This window comes from Saccopteryx leptura, chromosome 10, assembly GCF_036850995.1.
Source record: "Saccopteryx leptura isolate mSacLep1 chromosome 10, mSacLep1_pri_phased_curated, whole genome shotgun sequence".
Lineage (NCBI taxonomy): Eukaryota > Metazoa > Chordata > Mammalia > Chiroptera > Emballonuridae > Saccopteryx > Saccopteryx leptura.
This window is the reverse complement of record NC_089512.1, coordinates 72,079,015-72,097,663: the sequence shown is the minus strand read 5'-3', so window position 1 is coordinate 72,097,663 and position 18,649 is coordinate 72,079,015. Positions and strand designations below refer to the sequence as shown.

Here is an 18,649-nt window from a genome sequence, read left to right as displayed (position 1 = left end):
AAACGGACAGAACTTTCCGGTAGACCTGATATTTATTTTTTTAAAGACTTTATTCATTTTAGAGAGGAGAGAGAAAGAGAGAGAGAGGGAGGGAGGGAGGGAGGGAGGGAAAGAGAGAGAGAGAGAGAGAGAGAGAGAGAGAGAGAAGGGGGAGGAGCAGGAAGCCTCAACTCCCATATGTACCTTGACCAGGTAAGCCCAGGGTCTTGAATCGGCAACCTCAGGGTTCCAGGTCAACACTCCATCCACTGCGACACCACAGGTCAGGCCACAACAATACTATTTGAGTTTTTAAAAGATTATAAACCAAAATCTAGATAGATGCCTGAGTTTTTAAAAAATAAAATAAAAATAAAAACTCCACATGCTCCAACCAAAGAAAGTTCTATTTTAACAACTTGAGCTTGAGTTTTGAATTTTTAACCAAGTCACACAAACTTCAACAGGCTGATAGCTGGAGGAGGAAATGAACAGGCTTTCCCTATCAGATGTCAACTGTAATGCTCAGCCAAGAATCCAGGTGGTAAAATCCTGACTCTATGTACATGAAGCCCAAGTGGCGCCTCTGTGGCCACGTTACATAAGCAGTGGGTTTCATCATGGAGCACCTCGGCGTCAGAATAAAGGCCCTCTGCGACCTTCAATGCTATTCAATATTTTCTCTACAGTTCAAAATGCTACAGCAACTGGCAGACAACCATCTTATATCATCACGGAAAAGTCAGACATATGGCTAAGTATAATTAATACACCTTCAAAATAAACCATGGATTTTCTCACCAACAAGATCTTAGGCAAGAAATTTTCATTTATTTAAAAGTTATGGCTACTCATTAACCTCAAAGAATTCACTGAAACAAATATTCACTGAGTACCTACAGAGGGCAGAGATTACAAAGAGCTAGAGAAAAGGGATGCTGGCTTTGAGAATTCAAGAAATACATCATCCAATACAGAAGAGCGGCACATCTACAATTACTAGGCACTGCTGTGACTCTTGAAATCATGATGTTCGTGGAGGGTGGCAGGAAGGTATCATGGGTAGATCAGGAAAAACAGAAGAAGGCAAATATGCAGAACTGCCTGAAAATATGCAGCAGCACACACTGTGTTGTGGCAAATAAACACTTCCGGAATCAATTCTGTATTTCTAGGACCGTCTTGGGTGTGGCCCCTGGAATGTTGTGCTGTCTGTCTCAAGCAGCAATGGGACAGCCTCTAAGAGGTGCATCCAAAGTGACTCCCACAGTAAAGGGACATGGAGTAGCACATTTCTAATGTAGAAAGTGACAAAAGAAAAATTCTCAGATGTCCTAAATTAAATTACAGCAGACCAGAGGGTGGGAAGCAACAAGGAAAATTAATCAGTTACCAGCCCCAGCCCAAAAGCAACTAAAGTCTGTGCATATATACCTGAATGTACATTAAAACTTGAATCAACTTCCAGGTAGCTATTTCAGTTATCTAACAGCATTAGCCGACCACCAGATGCCACCACATCTTGCTTACCCCATGAACTTTCTGGACTGATGCCCACAACCAATCCAGAAGCATCAAATCCTTCTTCATTATGATACACCTGCCCAGGAATTTTCCACTTCACCTTCTCCCACCCATGTCTCTACAGCCAGTGTCAACCCTCTGTCTTTCTTTCCTTCCCTTCCCTTCTCTTCTCTTCTCTTCTCTTCTTTCTTTCTTTCTTTCTTTTCTTCCTTTCCTTTTTCTTTTCTTTCTTTCTTTCTTTCTTTCTTTCTTTCTTTCTTTCTTTCTTTCTTTCTCTCTCTCTTCCTCTTTCCTTCCTTCCTTCCTTCCTTCCTTCCTTCCTCCCTTCCGTCTTTCTTCCTTCCTTCCTGCTTTCCTCCCTTCCTCCCTCCTTTTCTCCCTTTCTTTCCTTCCCTCCCTCCTTCTCTCCTTTCTTTTCTTTTTTCTTTTATTTTCTTTTTTTTTTTGAGAAAAAAAAAGTGAGAGGAGGGGAAGCAGAGACAGACTCGCACATGTGCCCCAACCAGGATCCACCCAGCAATCCCACTAGGGGGCAATGCTCTCCCCAGCTAGGGCAGCTGCTCCCTTGCAACCACGGCCATTTTTTAGTGCCTGAGGCGAAGGCCATGGAGGCATCCTCAGTGCCCAAGGCAAACTTGCTCAAGCCAAATGAGCCATGACTGCAAGAGGGCAAGAGATGATGATAGATAGATAGATAGATAGATAGATAGATAGATAGATAGATAGATAGATATAGAGAGAAGGGGAAGGGGTGGAAAAGCTGATGGTCGCTTCTCCTGTGTGCCCCGACTAGAATTGAACCCAGGACTTCCACATGCCGTGCAACACTCTACCACTGAACAAACTGGCCAGTCATCAATTCTTTCTAAACATCTTATAGCTCCCATCTCCAAACACATTATACAAAAGAGCCCCGCCAACCCCAGGATGGAAGGCATGTTTGTCTTCTCCATCCAGCCCTGCTGCTGGCAGTTAAGACTGGATGCCCCAGACCTGGTCCCTTTTCTGGACAAAACCGAGAATACAAATTTGGAAAGAACATTCTGTAAAGTATATGATTGTCCAACTACTATGCCTGATCCAAGCTTGAATCTTGTTGTGTTAGCTGCCAGGATAAGTTACCTGACCTCTTCAGCTAATTTTTCCCTGACTAAAATGAAAATGACAGAATTTATCTACCCAGGTAAAACCCTAACCTGATGTTAGTGACCTATGGAAAGATCAACAGAGAACAGACCGATGGTTGCTAGAGAGGGCTGAAGGAACTGGGTAAAAAGTGACTATATTGCTAAGAAGTACAAACTGGTAGTCACAAAATAATCATGGGGACGTCAAATACAGTATAAGCAATTTAGTCAATAATACTGTAGTAACTACGTATGGTTCCAGGAGGGTACCGGAAATACCAGAACACTCTGTAAAGTATGATTGTCTAACCACTAGATGCACACCTGAAACTAACACAAAATAATACTAAATGTAAACTGAAATTGAAAAATTGTTTTAATTTTTTAAAAAATTTAAAAATATACATCAATAAATAGTAGTCATGATTATCAGTTTACCACTCCTAATTCATATTCCCAGACTTGACCATGAAGTTTTACCTTCGAGCGGATTTCAACCGCAGCCCCATCACCATCTGGGCTAATAATTCTCTGGTGTGAGGCTGTGTTGTACATTGTCGCACGTTTAGCAGCGTCCCTAGCCTCAACTCCCACACGCCCACACTCAGTTGTTAACAACCAAAAATGTTTCCAGTCATTGCCAAATGTCCCCTTGGGGTGAGGGGAGCAAAATCTCCCTTAGTGAGAGAGTCTCCATTTCTCAAATGAAAATGATCACAGCTGCTACAATGAAGGTATCTGAGTAAGCACTACTTAGGTGCCAAAGGACTGTTTTGCATACATTTTCTCATTTAATCCTCACAACCACCCTTTGAAGTAGGTGTTATTCTCATTTTCAACTGAGAGAACTGAGGATCTGGGAGGTTACTGTACCCATGGTGGTTCAACTGGGAAGTGGCAGAGCCTAGACTTGAACCCAACCAGTCTGACTCTAATCCCTTATAACACCAAGCTCCACTGTCTCCCCAGCCACTCTTGATCTGGGAACCCAGGCATGGTGCCAGGAAGATTGCGGGACCTCAGTGTCAAATTCTGGAGGATCATCCTCACTGCCAGGACCCCCAGCAAATAGAGAAAGTACTTGTCTTTCTTTCATGCCTGATCGCAACCATTAGAATCAACTGTAACCAGTGACAATGTAGGAGAAGTTCAGGCAGCTCAGACCTCCCTCTCCACTTGGGTAGGTCTAGAGTTTTCCTTCTTATTTGTCTGAACTAATCCAGTCCCGGTCTTTTGAAAAAGCAGCATCTGAATCATGCAGAAAAATGAGAGTTTTTTTCTAGACTTGAAAAGCTCTCCAGGGAACTGTGTACCACAATCTCTCAAGATTCTCTCAAAAGATTCTTCTCTTGCAAGTGCTCTGAGACCGGGATGACAATGGAAGCCAGCATTTACTGAGCACTTATTATGTGTAGGGCCCTGCACATGTGCTTTACTTAAATCTCATGTTGTTTTTCCATCAGCCCTCGGTAGAATTATCATCCCTATTTTCAGGAGAAATCTTAGTGCAAAGAGATGAAGTCTCTTGCCCCGGGTCACCCAACTAGTGAGTGTAAAAGCCTGCTTTCCAACCCTGGCCAGCTTCAGCTCAAAACCTGTGAATCTAAAACACATTGGGAAATGGGCATTTGTGGATTATCTCACAAGCAATACTGCAGTCCTGTTAACACTATATATCGCAACAATTTTGAAACATGGTTTATCATCAGGGCATAATTGCCTTTTAATTGCACCATCAAATCGCTGTCCATAAAGAGAGCTTTGAATCTTGTCTCATAAGGGGCTCAAACAGGCATCCCCAAACTACGGCCCGCGGGCTGGATGCGGCCCTCTGAGGCCATTTATCCGGCCCCCTGCCGCACTTCCCGAAGGGGACACCTCTTTCATTGGTGGTCAGTGAGAGGAGCACTGTATGCGGCAGCCCTCCAATGGTCTGAGGGACAGTGAACTGGCCCCCTGTGTAAAAAGTTTGGGGACCCCTGGGCTAAAAGATTAGCTTTATTGTAGAGAACAACTGCATCCCATTAATGGCCCACCAAATGCCTCTGTCGGCAGTAATGGTGGGGTTGACACCTTAGCCATGAGAACGTAGTTCTCGTACATCACTCATTCTCATGACCCTGGAGGTGGTAACAGAGAAGGTCTATACACACAGCTGACAGTACAGGAAGAACCTCTCACAATTCATCTGAAGCACAAGAAACTTGCAAAGTCTCCTGACACTCAGTACATGCTGCCCTAAGTCTGTAACATGAAGACCAGCTGAAGCAGGCCAGCAACGCTCACTGTCTTCGAGAATATCTCTACATCATCAGCTAAGCTCCACTCAGCTTCTGACAGAGGCTGCAAATGTTAAACCCTTGGCAAGTTTAATGTGATCCATCACGAATTACCTAAATTCTCAGAGACTTACAAATATCAGAATTTTTAGAGGCAACTGAGCTCGAGAGAGATTTATTGTAGTTCTAAATTTGACAGTGGATGTGAAGAAATACTTGAACAACTACAAAGCACCAGGCACTATTATACTCAGTGCGGGGGAGGCAGCAGGGGAACAGAATTAAAACATCCCTGCCCTCTCCACGCTTATTGCTAGAAGGAAGAGACAAAACAGGAACTTACTTATTTTGAATTTACATACTATAGGGTAAAATAAAGCAGAGAAGGGGAATAGGGAATGACAAGTGGCAATGGAGCTATGGGCTTCATAATAAGGTCAGAGGACATGTCACTGAGAAGGTGACATTTGGAAATGACTTATAGTTCATGAAGAACCAAGCCTTCCAGATGTCTAGGTGAAAGCTTGCAGGCTATGGACAAGACAGAAGGAATTTCATGCACCATATCATGGGGAGCCTGCAAGTCACTGGAAGGACTTCTGGCTTTCAATCTGAGATAGGACTATAGAAACGACTATAACTAATTTAATTACTTAGCTATAAAAAGAAATTATTTAATCGTAGAAGACATTGTTCAAATTACATCTTCTAATTTTGCTACACGTCTTTAGAAAAGCTGACATCCAGAGCATGTTGACCCTACCCAGGACACTTTACAATAAAGCCGAAGTCAATATGACAGGCGTGTCCTTGACATCATGGCGTGTCCTCGACAACACGGGGTTCAGCTATGGAAACACCAACACCAATCACAAGAAATACTACATGGATGCGGACATCCATAGGGATGCAGTATACCAAGCTCTAGTATTTACTAGGGATTTTTCAAGGTTATGGTTCTCACATATGATCTGCATGAAGACAGACAGGAATGCATTAACCTACTTTTTTAGGATGTGAATGTCAGCCCTTAACAAATTTGACAGCCTTTATTCTCAGTGTACACAAAATCAGTATATCCTGTTACACATATATACAAACTCAAGGAAGAGACCACTAACATCAGAGACGGGTGTTTTGCATTAAATAACCATCGTTTATAAAGCAACATCCTTCATATAAACCCTTGTGGTAAGGAGATGTCAGAATGTTTTCGCTTATAAACCACTTAATTCCCCTTGGTGGATAGCATCAATTCTGCCATCCAGAACTAGCCGGGAACGAATGCCAACAAATGCAGTGAGCCAACTGTATGCCACTGCATCATAAGGTCAAGTTAATCTATTTTAAATAACACAGCCATTGGCCTAGGGTGGCCACCGGAAACAGTGCACAAGTTGGGTTGCCTGTCTTTGCATTATTTTTTGTAAAAGCTATGGAATGTTCCATAGTATAATCTAAAAATATCCTTTGAAGAGTGGTCATTTGGCACCAGGACCAAAAACAGACTGATTTTTGAAAGTTCAAGTTGTTGTTTTTTTAAGGATATATAAACACAGAACACAATTTAAGAGCAAAAAAGGACAAAAATCAGACTTTCTGTAGCAAAGATCTGATTTGCTGTTGGTTTGGAAATTTATACACAGAGACAATGCTATAAAAAATGGAGATAAAGTGTCATTCTTAATGGTCTTAACACAGAGCAGATCCCACATCAACAGAAAAAACCCTCATCATCCAGACTGTGGAACAACTGAATTTTCACTTTGTAAACTCCAGTTACAGAGAAATACTTAAATATAATTCATTAAGCCTAAATTATTAGACACATAGAACCAGCTAAATGAAGATATAGTGGTGAGAGAATGAACATATTATGATCCTAAATGAGAAGAAATAAAAGATGAATAGGGAGAAAAGAGGGAAATATTTTGGAGATATTCTAGTATGAATTTATCTAAGAAGCGAAAATGGAAAATTCATTCACGCATCCAACAAATTTTAGTGAACACCTGTGATTTGCCAGGTGCTATTTCAGGCAATAGAGCGGTGAACAGATGAGGAAGCTACTGTTTCCATGGACCTCACACTGCAGTGGGGGAGAGCCCGACAAAAAGAAGTACCAGAAGATTATGTCAAATGGTGACAAGGCTATGAAGACAAAAAGGATGAGGCATGGCATGGGGCTCAGGGAGCTGTCCTCCATGCGGTCAGTGGCAGGCTGGGCCAGCTCCACTGACTGCAGAACTGACTAGACACAGCTCTTCTAAACTCAGTGATGCTACAAATCGGGGTCTCCTCTACCAGAGCTGGTTGTTGGGCACTGAGCAGCAAAGCACCGGATGAGGAGCTCAATGAAGGTCTCTCTAAAGGGACAGCTGGAGAACCATCATTCTTGTGACTGTCTGGAGGGGGGGGGGGGGGGGGGGGAGGCAAGCACAGAGGCCCTGAAGCAGAATTCATGGAAAACCAAGCAAGACAAGGCACTGTGTTTTTAAGATGAGAATAGAATTTTGTTACAGAACTGTTGTAATATATCCCAATTGGTCAAAATAAACATACAACATCAAAACAAAACAAAGAAAAGCACAAAGAACCATATTCAACTGTATGTGGTCATAATTCCCTCAGTCAGGGAAGGGCCAGGTGGAGGTGCTGTGGTTTTTTAACCATGTCTTATTTATTGTCTCCATTCTGACTCAAAAAAAGTGGAGGGACCATTTCAGTTCCTGAGTCATTTGCAAAACCACAAAATTCATCTACTAAAATATGTAAGCATGACCTATAATATTACCAGTTTAGGAAACTACAATCACACCATTTTAAACTTTTGAAGTCTGGGTTATTCATGGAATTGCTGCACTTTAAGTACAAAAGACCTGAAGGGGCACACCTACTCCCTTCTGGCATGAAGAAACTTAGGCCCAAAGATGACTTGCTAGAGATGACAGTACTAGCTGGCTGACCTAGAACTCAGGTCACCTGCCTCATATGATGTCATTTTCTCAATGTCAATCTAGGCAGTGGTACTCAAAATTGAGCATGGATCAGAATCACCTGAGGGCTTGTCAAAAATACCCCACAGGCTGTACCCCCACGAGCTTCAAAGTCATTGGGGATTGGGTGAAGTCTGGGATGTGCACATCTAACCAATTCCTGGGTGATACTAATACTGGACTGGGGATCCTACTTTGAGATCCACTGACCTAGAAATTAGGAATATAGGTATTAGAATCCAACACAGCAGAGTTTCAGCTCTACTTCTGCCACTTGGATAACCCTTGGAAAAGCCACCAGAAATCTCTGGGCCTCAGTTTCTGACATCTAAGTTATGAGAAATAAAAAAAAAATGCCCATCACACACCAAGTTAGCCAAGGGCCTGGCACATTCTAAAGCAAGTGCTTAATAAAGACTAGCTACATCCTGTAGTAAAGTTTCCTCAATTACTTTTTCTTTTTCCACATATAATAGAATGGCTAAAAGTAAAAAAAACAGACAAGCGCTGGCCAGGTAGCTCAGGTGGCTAGATCATTGTCCCCATATACCAAGGTTGTGGGTTCTATTCCTGGACAGGACACATACAAGAATTAGCCAATGAATGCATGAATAAGTGGAACAACAAATCAATGTTTCTTTCTCCTCTTTTCTCTCTCTCACTCTCTTTCTAAAACTCAATAAATTAAAAAAAAATAAAGACCAAAGATTAGCAAATATGTGGAGTATATTTGAACATTTATAGCAGTGTTATTCATTTAACTATTATTCAATAGCCAAGAACTGATAGACAGTCCAAATATCCATTGATTAGCAAAAATGTAAATAAAGTGGTATGTGTATTCAATGCAATACTACTCAATAATAAAAAAAGAATAGTGCACATAACAGTATGAAATCTTCAAAATATTTTGCTGAGTGACAAATTCCAGACACAAAGAGTACGTACTGCTTTATCTCATTTGTATGAATTTCAAGAAACAAAAGTAATTCATGGTGATAGAAATCTAAAAGCTTTTGGCTCTGGAGGAGCTGACGAGAAGTGGAAATTTCTGGGCTTCTATATGTTATCTGGGTGAAGATAACATGAGCATATACAATGGTCCAAGCTGTGCATTTTACTATAGGTAAATATATATGTATAAAGTATACATAGATGCTTTATGACAAATCTAAAATAACATTCATATAGCATACACATGTAAAAATTTTTTAGGCACTTTATGACAAAAGACTGTCTTTTCCCTTTAAAATGAATCAACTCCAATCTGGTAGATCCATTTAACTTAATTCCTTCATGGTCCAGTCCTGCTTCCTTGCTTTATTTGTTTATTTTAGATTTTTATTTATTGATTTGAGAAAGAGAAAGGGGGTGGGGGAGGAACAGGAAGCGTCAACTAGTAATAGCTGCTTCTCATATGTGCCTTGCCTTGACCAGACAAGTCCAGGGTTTCAGACCAGTGACCTCAGTATTTCAGGTTGAAGCTTTATCCACTGCACCACCACAGATCAGGCATCCCATCCCACTTTATATAATACCATTTGCTACAAACTATTTTGGTCTGTGCATCTTTCCAGAGACCTTCCCTGAAATAGAAACAGCAGAATTTTCTCCCACAAGAAGACCATGACATTTCCATATCAACAGCACCCACAGTGACCCAAGTCCCTGGGAATGGCTAGCTCACTGTGTAGACAACACAAAAGTAACATTCTCCTTTACCATGTACCAAGTATGAGCCGATCTAATATAAATAACACACAGTAATAAAAGACACAGTAAGAGCAACTCTGATCATAATTTAAATCATATTCTTAATATAAAAGAAAGACCAGAAGAGCAGTGAGATGCTTTCTAGCACCATGTTTCTGTACTGAATATGTTCACAAGCAAACTACGCCCATGTAGTTATCACATGAAATAGTAGCTTTCCTTTTGTAGTGGATTCAGGCCATTCAAATCTCCCCATGCACGTCTTTATTCTCTCTCACTACAAGTAGGGCAAGTAGATTTACACACACACACCTGCTGTGAAAATTCCTGTGCAGCACACAGAATGGTTCTGGGTGAAGGGAAATAGCATAACACTTGGAGACACTATCATTCCCTTCCAACCCAGAGGTGTCTGATTCCAAACACACTTGATTATCCAACCAACCTTTCCTAAGTTCCATAATAAGGCAGCCCTGGGCATCTGACATCACCAGATCTAGATAACTGGTGAAAGAGGTTCAGACACATGCAGCATCTTGATGTAGAAAACAAGCTTCCCACAGAACCCAGTGGACACCTGGAGATCCCCAACTAGACAGTACCTGTTGGGCAGATGAAATGTATTATGCTCACTTTGTTGAAGAGGCCGTTGCCCAGGTGATATTAATGTGTGTTGAGAATCATTGTAGCCTGGGGCTTGGTTTTGGGATTAAGCCTTTCCCACCCTTTTTGATGTAGGGTGGTACAATCCAATCATGCCTCAGAGGTGACTTTGTATTAGAGACTTCCCTACTTTGTATATTGGATTAGAGGTTGTGAAGCTACAGTATAAAGTGGGGGCAAAACCAGAGTTTGCGCTCTTGGTTCCTGAGATTATCATTAGAAGAGAGAGCAGAGGAGAGCAGAAAAGGCCACGTGGAGGAGGCCAGGAGAAGCAGCCAAGATGGTGGAGTGCTGAGTGAGATGCCAGTTTGTGTAGAGTTTGTATTTGGGATAAGGAAGGAGATGGGGAACTGAGGAGAATAAGTCTGGTGAGCTAGAAACCTTTGATTCTAGGAAACTCGGATAAGTCAGTGACTTTGTGAGCACTGAGTGTGACTGGGTTTTGGAGCCCAGAGTGTATTTTTACTTGCCCGCCGGGTGCAAGCTAGATTAAAGGCTATGGCCCACCAGTTTTTGGCTCCATGGTTTCTTTACCGACTGTCCGAATCCAATGCGAACCTGCATGGGCCAGAAGGCTGCTGTGATAGTGGCCCTGGCCCTGCCTGCTGGCTTTACAGTACCCCTAGCTGTCCTTCCTCTAACTCTCTCTCCAAAATGCCCCTGAACTGAGACCTTTAGCTGCTCCCATAAAATGCTTTCACACAGCATTTCCTCTTTAGGTCTATCAAGAGACTCATAATCCAGGTTTCTAACAGTAAAAGCTTGACTTAGAAATAAGTAATTGCTCAAATTCAATTTAAACATAACAGTATGTCCCTAGCTGGTTCGCCTCAGTAGATAGAGTGTCGGGTCAGTGTGCAGACCTCCTAGGTTCAATCCCCAGTCAGGGCACACATGAGAAGCAACTATGTATCTGCTTTTCTTCCCCTCCCTCTCCCTCTTCTCTCTCTCTTCCACTCTCACAGCCAGTGGCTGGATTGGTTAGAGAGCATCTGCCCAGGGCGCTGAGGCAAGTATGGGCCAAGGAGCTGAGGATAGCTAGGTTGGTTCTAGCATCCACCCAAGATGAGGGTTGCCAGGTGGATCCTGGTGAGGGTGTATGTAGTAGTCTATTTCACTATCTCCCCTCCTCTCACTTATAAATAAACAAACAAATAAACAAATAAAACAATAATAGCTCATTTTTATTGAGCACCTACAATATGTCAGGCACTGTTCCGCATATGTTCCACTTATTAGCTTATGTAATTCCTTCAAGGAAGCCAGTTTTCAGATGACACATTCTCGAGGGATGCCAGGAATTGACCCTCAAGCAAAGCCTGGAGAGGTAAACAATGAATGAAGCACTTTCTCTGTTTAATGAGCTTACTACCTCCTACAGAAATGAGACAAGATCTAACTCACAGTTTAGAATAAAGAAAAAACTACAAAGTATACATTTAGGGGATCCCCAGAGGAGGAAAGATTTGTTCATCCCGGCTAGTTGCTAGAGGGCTTCTTGGAGGAGGTGTCAAAGTGGAAGATAAGAACATATATGGAAGGAGCTTTCCATAACTAAGTGTCAGCACCTCAGCTCCCAAAGCTAGAAGGTTCATCTGCTCCTCCTGGCCCCTCCTCTGGATCACCTGAAACAGGCCTGTTGCCAGGACAGGAGCAGCCAGCCCTTTTCTCCTTTGACACATTCCTCCAGCTGCTGTTGCCCTTCCAGCCCAGCAGGCACACACACTCAGCTCTACCACCACCTCCTGGGCTTTCCCCGGAGAGAAACTGCATCATGGCACTTGGCAGTGCTAGGGTCCTTCTGAGAGAATCAAGTTCTGCTCTGATGGACTGATTGGTATAAGGACAACCCCTTGCCTACACCATCTGAGATCTATGGGACTCCCTACCACCAGCTGCTGTCAAAGAGGCCATCACTCCTCTATAGACTTTTGAGAGGAATTTGCTCCCACTCCCCGAAGGTCAGCTCCCCATCTCCTCCTCCTCAGTGCTTAAAGCTCTGCAGCAAAGCTCAAACCCTCTTTTGGTATCTGTGTGACCTTGGGCAAGAAACTTAACCAATGTTAGTCCAGTTTCTTTATCTGTAATATAGGGTTTATAAGAACAACTAGCTCTCAGAAATCTTGTGACTCAGAACAAGATAATGCCAGAAAAGCATTTTACAGAGTCTGGTACGCAGTAAGTTAACAATGAATAGTGGCTATAGTTATCATCATCATTAATGGTGATGGTGACTGTGATGGGGGGAGGGCAGCAGCAGCATCAATTTGGGCTTCACCCTGCTGGGAAATACCTCCCCAGCCTACCCCCCACGCCTTGGGACTAAGCCACACGGTGGAGACACATGCCTCATCCAGCTGTGGGGTGAATGCTGGATCTTCAGGCGGCTGGCTCCGGAAATGAGGCGCCCCAACTCACCTGGAGGGGTTGTAGGGTAAAGATATTGTCTCCTTCTCTAAAGGAGGAGGTCCAATAACCACAGGACCCCTCCTCCTGCATACCCATTCTCCAGGTCTGGACCAAGACAACTAGCAAAAGAACGCAGCATGGCGCCTGCTGCAGCGCTCCCCTAAGGAGCCAGGAGCGCCTCCACTTTGCCCCAGCCTCAGTTCCCCAACAGTCCTCCAGCGCAGGCGAAGCTAAGCTGTACTTTGTGGCTAAAATAACAGGTTGGTTGGCAAATAGGCCTGGGAAAAGTCCCCGGGGTGTAAATCCAACCCCCTCTTCCCAACGCAGGAGAGCTAACAACCCGCAACCTCTCCACAACTTGTTGTTATTTCAACACGACAGGACACACGGCCTCAATTTCCCCTTTAAGCTGTGTTGGGAGGGGGAAAGCGGTTAATCGAGACGGGGGGAACCCTTCGCAGGCCGCTCCCCTCTTCTGGAAGCCCCCCAGAGGCGCATCCCGTCTTACCTTGTCTGACGGTTTTGAAGGTGACGGCCTCCTTGCAGCTGTCGATGACTCCCAGCACGTCATAGCGGGGCAAACCGGACACTCGGATCCCCTGGACCTCCAGAAGCAGCTCCCCTTCGCCCAGTCCAGGGCCCTCGCCGCCGCCGGGAAGCCCCGCCGCCTCGGCAGCTGCCACCGCTCCGACATAAGGAAACTCCCCGTTCTCCGCACCCCCCAGCACCGTCACCCCCAGCTCGCCCTGGGGTCCCCGCTTCACGGTGCATTCGTGAACCTTGCTAGTCCAGTGGTTCTTCTTCTGGATCACTTTCGACATGACGAGTAATATATACCCTTCCTCCCCCACACACAAAAAAATAATAAAATAAGAGACAGGTGCCCCCCTAGGCACAGCCCCCAAGCCACCGGTTTATGGGAGAGACATCTCCCCCCTCAAATAAAGCAACGAAAGAAACTTGGCAGCCTCGCTCCAATGCACACACTCGCGCACTCAAGCCATCATAAAACAAACTTTCTGGGCTTCCTCGCGAGCCCTGCACCAGCGCCCTCGAGCTTTGTTTGCATTCCGGTGCTTCTCAGTCCACGTTCCGGCGCCAGACTGTGCTCTCCGGGACCAGAGTCCACTCTGCGCCTCTTGGGTTTGTTTTTTTATTTCCTTCCTTCCTTCTTTCTTGCCTCTTAGAAATGCAGTGTCCTCTTTGCCTACCGCCTGGCTCTCCTTTCCTCGCTGGCGGGCTGTTCCTGAGCGTAAGCCTTTCCAGCTAGTTGCTTGGAGTCCTGGAGATGCTATTGCGGGGTTGGGGGGGGGGGGGGCCGGTAGGCGGGGGGAGGTGTACTGGAGGGAAGTGCCTGCGGCCCCTTTAAGCAGATACAAAGGCTCGGCTTGTTTTGTTACAGTTCATTCTATTCCGCGCCGCGGAGCGCAGCAGCCGGCGAGAGAAGACGCGCGCGCATGCGCCCCGCGGTCGCCTGCCGGCCAGCCCGCCCCACCACTCCTTCCCAAAGGGAAAGATTCCAATGTGCTTCCCTTTGGGTCCTAAAACCTACCCTCTAAGAGAAGGCAAGTTATCCTCTTTCATACACCCCTTATTCCTCTTTCTCTTTCAGTGCCTTGGACGCAGTAAAACCCTTTTGAGCTAGAAGGATGCGCACGCATTTTACTCCGTTTGCAACTTTTGAAACATGGTTAATCTGGCTTTGGCGTTTTAAAACCATTCAAACAGGTGGGGGTTGGGGAGGCTCGGACACTCACACCGGCCTAAGCCTCCTAATGGCCTTCGGCTAGTGGCTGGCCACGCTGTCTGTCACCCAGCCCGGTTTGTTCTCCGCCCCCACCGCACCCCACCCCCTCCACATTTCCCTCTGATGTCCCAGTGCCTGACCGGGAGGCGGGCGCCAGCTCCCTGCTGTAGTGTGCCAGGTTCTGGGACCGGCATTGCCGGCGTCTCGGGCAAGGGGTGGTGCGGAGGCGAGGGGGTGGGTAGTAGTCCTCTGGGCCACCAAACGGGGACCCTGTGAGGGTCACAGGCTCCCAAACACACACATATACCCACACCCTTAAACTTTGGGTCCAACTTTTCAGGACACAGGGAAAACTATAGACGAAGCCAAATTGGGTGGGGGCATTTTAACTGCTCTTGCTGCTAAGACTTTTAGAGTCAGTCATCCACCGCCGGCTCCAATTCCAGGCTGAGCCGGGAAGCCTGCAGACCCGCCCTGGGTGGGGGGTGGGGTGGGCAGGAGATAAAGATCACCCCAGGTCTGGGCTCTGCATCGGCGTTCCGGCGCCCGCGGGGGCGTGGGCCAAGCTACCACCTCTCGGAATTCGCAGCCCCGAGGTCGGTGCTGCCTAGATGGAGGTGGGGGTGGGGGAGTAGAGCGGGCGTCCGTCCCGAGCTCCTGCGGACAAAGAATACCCTGCACTGGGAAAGCTGCCCTTCCCGAATACTCCCCCAAATCGGCCTGGGTGGTAGTTTCCCAAGCAAATTTTTTCCTCAGTGATTTATAACTTGTTTATCTTTGGTCACAGGAGAGAGTCCAAGTGCTAAATAAGGGAGGTGAGTGGAAGGGACCCAGAAGGATGGGGTGCTGCAGCACCCAGGTTGAGATCTGGGTTTAGGATCTCACTGGTCCAATCTTTCTGTGACCTTGAGCAAGCTCCGTGAATCCTTGGCGCTCCGTTTCTCCAGTTAAGTGAGTTTAACAAAACCTCACAAGGTTTTTAGGAGTAGCATATGGGTGAACACTTGTAAGTGCCCAGCTTGTAAAGTGAATACTTATAAGTGACTTATAATAAAAATATATACTATTAGTAATAGTAGCATATGGAAAGAGAATTGGGAAATCATATGGGATTTCAATTTAGATGATAATTTTTCCTCTCCTTTCTAAAGCTTAAAATAGGACACAGAAATACATTTAAATATTTTAAAAATACTGTTTGGAGGGTGCTATCTAGTTAATAAAAATAGGGGAAGAATGTTGATGCTTCTCTCCTGAGATATTCAGAACTTAAGATTCCATTGCCCCATAGTATTTGTGAAGGAAGTAAGGAAGTGGCCAGTTTTCCTTGGCTCCTCTTAGTGAGGAAAACTTCATCTCCATGCTCTTTCTCGGAAACAATCAGTTTATCTCACATTTGACTGGATCAAAATGAGTAGGAGCTGCAAAATATTCCCTCTCGAGCACAACAACCATCCAGCCCATCCGAGTCAGAGGACTTTTAGATTCCCTTCGAGGGGTCCTAATACACAAGATTGAGGACCACAGTTCTAGCTTCTTGATTCCTGAGCATTTTTTACATCACAGACCCTTTTGGAGAATAAACCTGTGGTCTATATCTTCCTCTAGCAAGAGTCGGGAACCGTTTTGGCTGAGAGAGCCATGAACGCCACATATTTTAAAATGTAATTCCGTGAGAGCCATACAATGACCCATGTACGTTAAGCATTATCCAATAAAAACTTGGTGTTGTCCCGGAGGACAGCTGTGATTGGCTCCAGCCACCCACAACCATGAATATGAGCAGTAGGAAATGAATGGATTGTAATACATGAGAATGTTTTATATTTTTAATGTTATTATTTTTTTTATTAAAGATTTGTCTGTAAGCCAGATGCAGCCATCAAAAGAGCCACATCTGGCTCGCAAGCCATAGGTTCCCAACCCCTACTCTAGAGTATGAGCTCCAGGAGGTCAGGGAGCTTTGGCAATTTGGTTTACTGGCATATTCCCATTTCCTGGAACTGTGTGTGGTACCAAGTTAATGCACAAGTTTGTTGAATGGATACTACCACAAAAATGCACATTTTTGCATACTACTTTAGAACGGAGTCACAGACTCCCCTACAAATAACTAGGATATCCACAAACAAGATAAAGCTTACTTCTCTATTCCATATTCTAATAGTCTGATCACTTGCCAAGGATTCCTACACCTGCCTGAAATAGTGGTCTTCTCTCTATTTCCCCAGTTAACTCTCACTCCCACCGGGAGAAGTCCAAAGTTTGGACAAGACCAACTGTTTCATGATTCCTCCCACTGCGCAATGCCATCTTCCTTCTCTAGGGTTCCACGTGTCCTGCGGCTGAGGAGGGGAAAGAACCGCAGGTTTTAGACGTGGAATCATCTAAATGCCGAGAAGGGATATCTGAAGGTACAGAGGGCAGGGTGGAGAGACATATAGGGAGACATTGTGATCCAAGAATGTAAGTATTTTGAACCTCCACAGCAGCTAAGACTGCCAATTTTCAGGCACTAAGTTTTTGAAAACTCCCCTCCTCTGACCCTTTCTGTCAGCTCTCTTTCACCTGGTCTAGTTCCTGTGTCCCAGATCAGGCAGAAATATCTATCCAAATCAAACTTTGAGTCCTCAGCACCTAAACCATGCTTTGTATTAATTATGCACCAAACACATTTGTTAAATGACTGCATGAGGATATGAATGAAGTGTGACATTAAACTGTATAGTATGTGACAACTTTTATTTATTTGTTTGTTTTGAGAGAGAGGCAGGTAGAAAGAGAGACAGGAACCTCAAGCTGCTTTTGTATGTGCCCTAACTAGGGCATCGAACTGGCAATATCCATGCTCTGGGATGATGCTTCAGAGCTATCCAGCCTGAGCTTAACTTTTATTGATTTATTTAGAGAGGTAGAAAGAGAGAGGGAAAGGGAAGCATTTGTTCTTCACTCGGTTGTGCAATTTTTGGTTGCTTCCTCTGTTTGCCATGACCAAAGATCAAACCCACAACTAGTGTTTCAAAACAGTGCTCTTAACCGACTGAGCTAACCGCCCAGGGCCCATCTTTAAAAAAAATTTTTTTTAATTATTGATAGCCTGACCAGGTGGTGGCGCAGTGGATAGAGCGTCGTTGAGTGCAGGCTCATCTGATTTGAGCAAGGCTCACTAGCTTGAGCCCAAGGTTGCTGGCTCGAGCAAGGGGTCACTCGGTCTGCTGTAGCCCCCCCCCCCCCCCCCCGTCAAGGCACATATGAGAAATCAATCAATGAACAACTAAGGGGAGCTGCAACGAAGAATTGATGCTTCTCATTTCTCTCCCTTTCTGTCTGTCTATCCCTATCTGTCCCTCTCTCTGACTGTCACAAAAAAATAAAATAAAAATTATTGATAGATTTTAGAGAGAAGGGAAGGGGGAGAGACACAGACAGACAAACAGAAATATTGATCTGTTTTTGTGTGCACCCTGACCTGAGATTAAAAGCTCTAACCAACCAAGCTATTGGCCAGGACAATATGTGACCTTGGATACAAAGCCTAGTTACATTTGGTAGCTAGACCCAAGGTATTGTTTTCTTGAAAGAGCTTATAGTTACCTCATGTCAAAGTAGGTTTTTCTTGAGGAGATGTAAAATAGGATCCTAGAGCTCTGGCTTCTATCTCTTTGGCTATGGCTTTTGGTAATACATTACAATGGAGAAAGGAATACCATCAAATGCCTAACGTTGGGCTTACCAATTGTGACAGGATAGTTACGTGCATGATTTTATTTAATCATCACAACAGCCCTATGAAGTAGGTATGGCCTTGACTTTACATGAATGACCTTGATTTGACAATTGAGAAAAGTGAAGCTAGGGAAGTAAATAGAGATGCTCAAGAATTTGGAAATAACAAAGCTAAGCTGTGAACCCAGAGGCATGACCCAAAGCCCACGTTCAGAACACTGTACTAGAAGAGTGTTGGATGTGGCCACCTACCATTTACCATATTTGGCTAACAGCATTTTTTTTATTTTTTGGCTCTTGAATCTGCGACAGAATGTGAGCATATTAAGTCACCCTCCTATCTCTTCTTTTTAATCTGAACAAGTACAGTGTCCCACTTGAGAATCCAATCTCTTTTTCTCCCGTCTGTGGGCTCTCAAGATTAAATAATTTACTGGAAGGTAAGGAGGATTGATTTACAAACATTTCTAAAGTGTTTGGAGACCT

General features: G+C 44.5%; 1 protein-coding gene across 12 annotated transcripts in view; it reads right to left on the bottom strand.

Annotated features, from left to right (window-relative positions):
- Positions 1-14,000, bottom strand: part of MAGI1 (membrane associated guanylate kinase, WW and PDZ domain containing 1) — a 778,572-nt gene extending 764,572 nt beyond the window's left edge. For all 12 annotated transcript variants that reach the window (XM_066351952.1, XM_066351954.1, XM_066351956.1 and 9 more), the window contains exon 1: positions 13,199-14,000. In XM_066351952.1, the coding sequence (XP_066208049.1) occupies positions 13,199-13,511 (313 nt within the window). In that variant the 5' untranslated portion in view covers positions 13,512-14,000. The remainder of the gene's footprint in view (positions 1-13,198) is intronic.
- Between the last annotated feature and the right edge of the window lie 4,649 nt (positions 14,001-18,649).